The following is a 10,673-nucleotide window of genomic DNA, read 5'->3' on the forward strand; positions in this document are numbered from 1 at the left end:
ATTCCCAAAAAAGAGGAAGAATTGAAACTTTTTTTCTAGAATTAAGTAGCAAAATTAGCTAGTGGGAAGCTGCTGTATAGCACAGGATTCTGTTTGGTGTTCTGTGAGTGACTGGTAAGGGTGGAATTGTGGGTATGGAAAGGAGATTCACAACGGAATGGATATGTATATACACATAAATAATTCATGTCCTTGTACAGCAGAAACTAACATTGTAAAGAAATTATACTCCAATTAAAAAAACAAATGACAACTTACTCTTCTGTAGGCTTTTTCCTTTGCCTTCATATCATGTCAATAATAGGTATTTATTATCTTATCCACTTTTTTATGTCATTTAAAGAAAAAATATGAAGTATCATACAGTTTTTTCATCATCATAATATATATCTTTGACTCGGGGTTTTTTTACTTTTGATACAAACAAAAAGGTACTTTGACAAACTCATGTTACTAGAAGATTAGAAGATTATTATGATTTGTTGAGTCTCTTATAATAACCAAAATAAATACTAACTGCATCAATATACTATTAATATGACATGAAAGTTACATGATTTTCATAATTACTTTTGACAACTACTTAGTTTAATTCAAACAAAAATTTAAATGTGAGTAGTTTATATTAATAGTATAGAGTGGTCACATACATATTTGGTTCCAGTAGTTGATTTTCCTTGAATTAATATCACATTGTGACCCAGCAATCCCACTGCTGGGCATACACACCGAGGAAACCAGAATTGAAAGAAACACATGTACCCCAATGTTCATTGCAGCACTGTTTATAATAGCCAGGACATGGAAACAACCTAGATGTCCATCAGCAAATGAATGGATAAGAAAGCTGTGGTACATATACATAATGGAGTATTACTCAGCCATTAAAAAAATACATTTGAATCAGTTCTAATGAGGTGGATGAAACTAGAGCCTATTATACAGAGTGAAGTAGCCAGAAAGAAAAACACCAATACAGTATACTAACACATATATATGGAATTTAGAAAGATGGTAATGATAACCCTGTATGCGAGACAGCAAAAGAGACACAGATGTATAGAATGGACTTTTAGACTCTGTGGGAGAGGGAGAGGGTGGGATGATTTGGGAGAATGGCATTGAAACATGTATACCATCAGGTAAGAAATGAATTGCCAGTCTATGTTCGATACAGGATACAAGATGTTTGGGGCTGGTGCACAGGGATGATCCACAGATATGATATGGGGTGGAAGGTGGGAGGGGGGTTCAGGATTGGGAACTCATGAACACCCGTGGCTGATTCATGTCAATGTATGGCAAAACCAATACAGTATTGTAAAGCAAAATAAAGTAAAATAATATATATATATATATATATATCACATTGTGTACCCAGTCTATGATAGCAGCTATCTATACTATAGGTTATTCATTATATATTACTGTTGATTTACTTTTACTTGTCTTTTTACATTATCTTTTATATTTATTTCTTTTGCTTCCTGAATATTCCTACTCCCCAACAGATAGAGTCAGACCCGTCCATGGCAATTCCTGAGAGAATCAAACTGCTTCCTGACATACTCTAGTGAGAAGAATATGTCTCCTGAGAAAGGAAGGCAGGATATGGATTCAGAACAAGAAGAAGAAATGAAGTATAAATATTCATAATTCTTAGTGTTTCAGGATGAGAAAAGTCCAAACATCATCATTATGTAATCAGCACAGTCTGGCATGCTTGTGTGTGAGTGTCTGTGTGTCTTTGTGTGTTAGCCATGAGAGCATTGCTAGGAAGGACATGATGCTCTGTTAAGAGACACACAGCCTTCATGAAATCAGACATGGTCCTGACTACAGCAAAATCTTCTCAGTGCATTGTCTTAGGAGTGAGGATGTGGAGATTTATATCCTCTGAACTTTGGGAGGTTACATGGAGAGCATGCAGACAAAATCAGCTACTGGCTCATCAGAAGTAAAAACCATTTACTTTTTTGACTCAAATTTTAGGATTAAAGGTATGTGATAAAACTGATATCTTAAAAAAAGAAGGTTGTGGAACACAGTCTATTAAAATGCTAAAATGGATAGATAACACCCAAAGCATTATTCAGTTCTGGAGATTATTTTAATGAGGTCTTTTCTCCTTCTCTGAAGCATATAAAAATCTACTCAGTTTGCCAGTAGCTCTGTCATAATATTGTTGCAAATTGTTCCAAAATAATTATTTCTCAAGAAATAGATATATCTCTTATTGTTGGGTAATAGAAATGCCTAGATTATCTTGTGCATGTTATTCCAATGAAATGATAACATAGTTCGTCTGAGTTATGTTAAGGCACCACCCAGCTAAATATTAGATCCTCAGTGACTATGGGTGAATTGTGGAAAGCAATGGGAAATCTTCTCTACAAACTAATGACCAATTTACATAAACAGTACCTACTGCTCGATCATTTAGAAATGACAATTTCAGCATAACAAAGGTTAATATTTACTGGGGCTTCCCTGATAGCTCAGTTGATAAAGAACCCACCTGCAAAGTGGGAGACCTGGGTTTGATTCCTGGGTTGCGAAGATCCCCTGAAGAAGGGAAGTGGTACCCACTCCAGTATTGTAGCCTGGAGAATTCAATGGACTGTACAGCCCATTGGGTTGCAAAGAGTTGAATATTTATTGAGTTTTTCTTGTATGCCAGGCACTGTACTAAGTGTTTCAGGTAAAATATCTAATAATGTCTCATGTTTTCCTTTGACTGATGGGAAACAAAGAAACATTTCATTAAGAGAACAGAGATTAATAAGGGACTGAATCAGCTAAGGAGTATTTCTGATTATGTGGCACAGACCCAAAATGAATTACTTGTGCTAGATTATTTCCAAAGCAGAACTATATAAAATGTACTTGTCTTGGATCTTGGGGCTGGGTAAGGTGGCACATGAAGCCAACCCATTGAGCTATTAAAATTATCTTGTCTCCTTCCTCTATCTCATCATACATCTAACTATCACTGAAACTCCATTCCAAAATTCAAACCATCAGAATCTTGTCTATGTTCATTGGTCACTTAATCTCTTATTACATTGATAGAGATATATAGACAAATACAATTTATTATTGGGCATGAAACTCTTGTTTCTTTAGATTAATATCAGTGCATATTTTCTTGATGACTGAATCTTAACATAGGCTTTTTATTGAAGTATAGTTGATTTAAGATGCTGTGTCAATCTCTGCTGTACAGCAAACTCATTTTTACACATATGTATATTAAATAGATTATTTTTACAGACTGGTTATAATAGAGGATATGGCACACATCATCCTATGAGTTTCTTAACATGAGACTAGTAAAAGGCAAGAGGTTTTGATGCTGATTAAGTGCACTTTAATTCCTTATTTTTCATTCATGATTTGCCTCTGTAATGTTTGCATTTTAACTCAAAACAACTCAGCAAGAAAGACAGGAAGGGCTTCATCATATTTTCTTCACAAAAAATGATTAGTTAGAAGCTTTAAAGTCCAGAAAATGTATGAGGTAAAAGCCTGAAGAATGTCTGTGCCAAGCCATCTGTTGTACTGCTGTGATGCTCCTATCTACAGACCCCTGACAACTGCCCTTGAGGACCTCCCTCTCTTTCAGTAGACAATAATTACATATTCTTGATATGTATGTAAAACTGACCTCTACTACATGGATCTCAGGGTCCCTGGACAAAGGTCAACAGAGAGTAAATCCTGAAATAAACAGAAAGTGTAATGAAAAAAATCAGATTTTGCCTGGTGTAGTAATATTCCCAGTGACAGGGAGAGGGAAGGGAATTTGACTACATTTGTTTGTATTCTCACCTCAAGCAGACCCATACATTTATCTCTCTATGATGTAATAATTATTTATAGACACAATACAATTCTTCATAAGTTTAATTATTTAGAGGCACTCACAGACCTTTCTGGACGTCTTATTTTTTCAATTATCTCTGAGCTTTGTTAAGCTGAAAGAAGTACTTATCACAGGATAACTTTATTCATCCTGTGGGGCTAAGAATACCAAATGACTGACAGCATGCATTGGCCTTTGCACAGTCAGCCATCCAGTGTATCATTCACCAGTTGCTTTCTCCCATGCCTCACTACCCTGACTCTCACTCCCAACACAAGCATTTGCATTTACTGTCTGCAGTCTAAATGGGACAGTATATTTATGAAATGAAATCTTTGTGATGTCACTAATTAAGAAAGAGTGAGGCATTCTCTATTTCTGGTTTGGATTTCTTCCTTCTTTCCTCCATCAGTGTCACTGAGGAAACTGCAGTTCTTCCCAGGTACAGGAAGATAGAATTAGTATTATATTAATAATGTATTTGTGTATTTCACTGATAAAAGAGATGACAACTTCTCCACAATCAGAGTTTTTATGCAACTGCATAGGCTATTATTGAGGACTGAAGATATTTAAGAAAATGTTTTGGGTTCAAAAAAAAAGATAATAGACAATTATCTCTGTTTCTTTACTACAACCTTAACTGAATTGTGTTGCTACAAGGGGAATATATACATTAAACTATATTAATTAATTTAACTAGATACAGTGCATGGTAAATGTTTATAAATGCTTTAAGTATAAATGCATCATAATAGAATACATGATGTATGAATAAATTTTGCAAAATCATATCCACCAAGGGTTCTGTAATCATTCAGAGTTGTTATTTCATATTTAACAGAATTTTGAATGAGTCCACTTGTTTCCATCCTTTTTTGTCCATTGTTTAATCTCAGGACCCATGAACAGTAACTGAAAAATACTCTGAAAATACTCTGAATTCAATAAATACTTATGGAATGAATGAGTGAAGAAAGCAAGTCAGTGGCAAGAATAGGAAATAAATATTTAGATATGATAACTTTATTTGACAAAATAATGGGATAAAAGCTAATTGTGCTGAAATTTTTTTTCATTTTATGCCTGCTGACTAGATATAAAAGGGAATTTTTTTTTCCATTTTATGTCTGCTGACTAGATTTGGCAACAGGATCAGTGTAACTTCCAAACTTTTTAAACTAGCGGTAAGAAATTTATCTCTGACTTGAGCTTGTTAAGAGCAATATAAAGATTTCTATTTCCAGCTAAAAGAATCTTTTAATAACCTGCCTTTCTATTTTTCAGGTCATGAGCATCAATTGTTCCTTGTGGCAAGACAACAGCATGTCTGTGAAACACTTTGCATTTACCAAATTCTCTGAGGTCACCGAACAGTGTTGGCTCTTATTTTCCCTCATCTTACTCATGTTCTTAGCATCACTGACAGGCAATGCTCTCATAGCCCTTGCCATCTGGACCAATCCAGTCCTCCATACCCCTATGTACTTCTTCCTGGCCAACTTGTCTCTCTTAGAGATTGGATACACTTGCTCTGTCATACCCAAGATGCTGCAGAGCCTTGCAAGTGAGGCCCGAGGAATCTCTCGGGAGGGCTGTGCTATACAGATGTTTTTCTTTGCCTTATTTGGTATCAGTGAATGCTATCTTTTGGCAGCCATGGCTTTTGATCGCTATACAGCCATATGCTCCCCACTTCACTATGCAACACGAATGAGTCATGGAGTGTGTCTCCATTTAGCAATGGTTTCTTGGGGAGTGGGTTGCATAGTAAGCTTGGGCCAAACCAACTATATTTTTTCTTTGGACTTCTGTGGCCCCTGTGAAATAGACCACTTCTTCTGTGACCTCCCCCCTATTCTAGCACTAGCGTGTGGAGATACATCCCATAATGAGGCTGCAGTCTTTGTTGTGGCCACTCTTTGCATTTCCAGCCCATTTTTATTAATCACTGCTTCTTATGGCAGAATTCTAGCTGCTGTGCTCATCATGTCATCCCCTGAAGGTCGCCGAAAGGCTCTTTCCACCTGTTCTTCCCACCTACTGGTAGTAACACTCTTCTATGGCTCAGCGTCTGTCAGCTATTTGAGGCCTAAGTCTAGCCATTCACCTGGGGTAGATAAACTCCTGGCCCTCTTCTACACAGTGGTGACATCTATGCTCAATCCTATCATCTACAGTTTACGAAACAAGGAAGTCAAGACAGCTCTTTGGAGAACTCTGGGCAAGAAAAAGCTTTGACTCTTGAGTACAAATAGCAACCCATTTAAACATTTTTCCTGGAATATCTCATGGACAGAATAGTCTTGCAGGGCACAATCCTTGGTGTTGCAGAAGAGCTGGACACAACTTAGTGGCTAAACAGCAACAACATACTAGAAGACCATAAAAATTTCTCTTTGAAAAAGATGCATACTCAATCTAAAAGGAAAGAAAGAAAAGGAAGGAAGGGAGAAAAAATGTATTTGTCCAACTGTTTTGTAATAACCTCCTTTAATAACAGCTATTGTAATTTTGGAGACAGCAGTCTTCTTATTGCTAAAGTTCAGATTGTCAAGTTCTGGAATGAAATTGGCTACCAAAGAATTTTGATACATGAGTCCAGTACTAGACAGGTTTTCCAAAATATTTCAGTTAGGTTAATGTACAGACTTAAAATGGGGCTTCCCAGGAGGCACTAGTGGCAAAAAAAAAAAAACCCACCTGCCAATGTAGGAGACATAAGAGACATGAGTTCAGTCCCTGGGCTGGGAAGATCCCCTGAAGGAAGCACAGCACCCACTCCAGTATTCTTGCCTGGAGAATCCCATGGAGAGAGGATCCTGGTGGGTTATGGTCCACAGGGTCGAAAAGAGTCAGACATGACAAAGCAACTTAGTCCACATGCATGCACAGGCTTAAAGTACAAATTACCAGATTATATCTCAGAAGTCTAGGACATTCTCACCTATACCCTTAGGCATTTCCTAGTCCATGAGAGGAGAAAGCACTATAAGGTCTTCCCTTGTAGCTCAGTTGGTAAAGAATCTGCCTGCAACACAGGAGACCCGGGTTTGATTCCTGGGTATGGAAGATTCCCTGGAGAAGGAAATGGCCACCCATTCCAATATTCTTGCCTGGAGAATCCCATAGACAGAGGAGCCTGGTGGGCTACAGTCCACGGGGTCACAAGAGCCGGACACAACTTAGCTACTAAACCACCACCACCACCAGTCCATGAGAAGTTCATATGACTTCTGCTCTGGTCACTGGGAGGGCTTCCCTCATAGCTCAGTTGGTAAAGAATCCACCTGTAATACAGGAGACCCTGGTTCCTTTCCTGGGTTGGGAAGATCTCCTGGAGAAGGGAAAGGCTACCCACTCCAGTACTCTAGCTTGGAGAATTCCATGGTCAGTCCATGGGGGTCACAAAGAGTCAGACAAGACTGAGCGACTTTCACTTTCACATTCTGGTCACTGGTAGCGCTTCCACAAATATCCGCCTCTTGTGACTCTTAGTTCCCCAACAACTCTATGATGTGAATTATTTCCTTCCATAAAAATATTTTTAAATTTTTTATCCTTACTAATTGGTACATGATATAGAGTTAAATAACTCTTTTTTTGAGTTGTGGGTACTATGAAAATATGTAACCATCCAAAAGAGCAAAGTCATAAAATTCAGAGGAATTTGTTGCAGAATAATATGAGAAATTTTTACCAAGAGTCCCCATAGTAAAAAATTTTTATAAAAGAAAGAGAAATCAGATTTAAATTCAAGGAAGGAAGAAGAAAGCTGAGTTAAACATAATTAATAAAAGCAATTTTAATTTTTATGTAGTTTACAAAATGTACATATGTGCAGATGAATTCTGAAAGAATATATTTGGAACTCATTCAAAAACTTGCTCTTAAGAGAAATGAACATAGTTACAATATAATCAAGTACCTCTAGTCATCTATAGAAGCATTACCTTAAATCTGAACATCAAGTTTTCAGGGAGGTGCTGTGATCTATAAGTGATTAATAACTACTCATAGTAGTGATGATGTGACAAGGAAAGGAGAACTCTGACTGCTGCCATGACAATTTGCAGATAGAATGAATAAGTTCTAGCAGTCTAACATAGAGCATGCTGACTGTAGTTAATAATACTGTATTGTATTTGAAATTTGCTAACAAAGTAGACCTTAACTGTTCCTATCATCCACATGCCCAGTGGATAGCTATGTGAGATAGTGAATATGTTACTTAACTTGATTGTGGTAATCATTTCACAATGACAATATAAAATCATCACATTATCCACCTTAAGTCTAACTCTTGACAATTTTTATTATTTTATCTCAATAAAGCTGAGAAAAATATGTGATAATGCTACAATCACAGGATGATAGTGATGTTCATTAATGACCAAGATGTGTTTTGCCAGATATGTTCATTTTACCAAAAGCTATTTGGTTCACCAAAGACCAAGACATAATACACTGTGGTGTTTATTTGTATCTGTGTGCACCTAATGAAGAATAGAAATAATCTGAACGTGTGAAAATAACTACTTAACAACTATGCTATAGAAGTAGTTAGGAGTTATCTGCAGGCATTAAAGATTATTACTTTTACACGTGTTTATTAACCTTAAAAAATGAATGATTTATTAAAAATTAAGGCAAGTAACAGGCTTCCTGGGGAGTTCAGTGGTAAAGAATCTGCCTGCAATGCAGAAGATGCAAGAGCTCCATCCTGCCACAGGCTCCATCTCTGGGCTGGAGAGATCCCCTGGAGGAGTGAATGGAAACCGACTCCAGTATTCTTGCCTTGGAGAATCCGATGGACAGAGGAGCCTAGCAGGCTACAGTCCATAGGGTCGCACAGAGTCGAACATGATTGAAGCAACTGAGCATGGCATGGAAGGCAAGTTAAAAACAATTTGTATAGCATCATCATATCTGTTTAGTTTACTAGTTTTGAAAAGTTTTGTAAGTCTAAAATGATCAAAAACTGAACATTTATATGTAAAAGAATGTCTGCAACATTTCCACTCATCATATAAAAAGAAAAAAACTCAAAATCAATTAAAGACCTAAATTTAAGACCAGAATTCATAAAACTCCTGAGGGAAAATAAGCAGAACACTCTTTGAGATAAATCATAGCAATATTTTTTTTTAATCTGTATGCTAAGGCAAAAGAAACAAAAGCAAAAACAAACAAACTAGACCCACTTAATGTTAAAAAGCTTCTGCACAGGAAATATATATATATATATATTTATAAAACAAAATGACAATCCACAAAAAGATGGCCGACTGAATGGGAGAAAATATTTACAAATGATATGACTGGTAAGTGGTTAATATCCAAAATATATAAACAGCTCATATAACTCAGTATCAATAAGACCAAAAAACTCAATCAAAAAATAGGCAGAAAGCATGAATAGACATTTTTCCAAAGAAGACATATAGATGGCTAACAGGCACATTCATGTTAATGTGTGGCAGAACCAATACAATATTGTAAAGTAATTAGCCTCCAATTAAAATAAATAAATTTAAATTAATAAAATAAAATGAAAACATTAAAATTACAGCTTAAATGTTTAAGTATTATTTGACCTAAAATGAAGGAAATAAATTTACCAGTTGTAGTTTCTCAAAAAAAAAAAAAAAGATGCTCCACATCATTAATTATTACAGAAATGCAAATCAAAACCAGAATGAGACATTACCTCATACCTATCAGAATGGTTATCATCCAAAACTTTACAAACAACAAATGTTGGCAAGAATGTGGAAAAAATAAACTCTTTTAGACTCTTGATGGGAATGTAAATGATACAGCCACTGTGGAAAACTTCCTAGAGGTTTTCAAATACTAAAAGTACAACTACTCTACAATCTAACAATTCCATTCCTGAGTATATATCTGAAGGGAAAAAAAAAAAAAACACTAATTTGGAGAGATATGTACAATCCAATGTTCATTGCAGCATTATTTACAATAGCCAAGATATGGGAGCAACCTTAGTGTTCAGCAACGTTTGAATGGATAAAGGAGATAAAGGGGAAATTATAATATATATGACACATATATTAAATATCAATATAAACACTCCATGTTATCACTTCTACATGGAATCTAGAAAAATTAAACAATTGGAAGTGGGGAAGATGGTGGAGGAGTAGGACGGGAAAACCACATTCTCCCTCACAAATTCATCAAAAGATCATTTGAATGCTGAGCAAAACAACTTCTGAACACCAGCAGAGGACACCAGGCACCCAGAAAGGCAGCCCTTTCTCTTTAAAAGAAGGTAGGACAAAATACAAAAGACAAAAAGGGACAAAAGAGTTAGGGACAGAAACCCATACCAGGGAGGGAGTCGTGAAGAAGGAAAAGTTTCCAAACACAAGGAAACCCTGTTACCAGCGGGCCTGTAGGAAGTTTTGGAATCTCAGAGTGCAACATGCCTGGGAAGAAAAGAAAAGAAAAAAAAAAACCCACAGAATAGGCACCTAACCACAACCCCCAGTGGAGAAGTAGCCCAGACACTCGCATCTGCCACCAGCAAGCAGGGGCTGAACAGGGAGGCACAGGTTGCAGGCTTAGGGTAAGGTCCAGGCCTGAATGCCCTGAGGACAATCTGAGAGAGCTAACATGAGATAGCAACCCAAACTGTGGGATAGCCAGAGAGAGGAAAAAAGAGAGAGAGAAAGAGAACTTTCCCGCAAAAAGCTCTGACCTAAGGCACACCCTGGCCTGCTCACATAACAAAGGACTGACAATACCAGAAGAGAGCTAGCAGACTGTGGACTGGCTCATCCAC

The 10,673-nt window shown here is 36.7% G+C and overlaps 1 protein-coding gene across 1 annotated transcript; it reads left to right on the forward strand.

Moving 5' to 3' along the window:
• The first annotated feature begins 5,134 nt into the window (after positions 1–5,134).
• On the forward strand, positions 5,135–6,106 carry LOC138425467 (olfactory receptor 10C1-like). Its single transcript, XM_069563383.1, has one exon. It carries the CDS (start codon positions 5,156–5,158, stop codon positions 6,104–6,106), a length of 951 nt encoding a protein of 316 aa, XP_069419484.1. The 5' UTR covers positions 5,135–5,155.
• The last annotated feature ends 4,567 nt before the right edge of the window (positions 6,107–10,673 follow it).

Source organism: Ovis canadensis, chromosome 20 (genome assembly GCF_042477335.2).
Source record: "Ovis canadensis isolate MfBH-ARS-UI-01 breed Bighorn chromosome 20, ARS-UI_OviCan_v2, whole genome shotgun sequence".
NCBI lineage: Eukaryota > Metazoa > Chordata > Mammalia > Artiodactyla > Bovidae > Ovis > Ovis canadensis.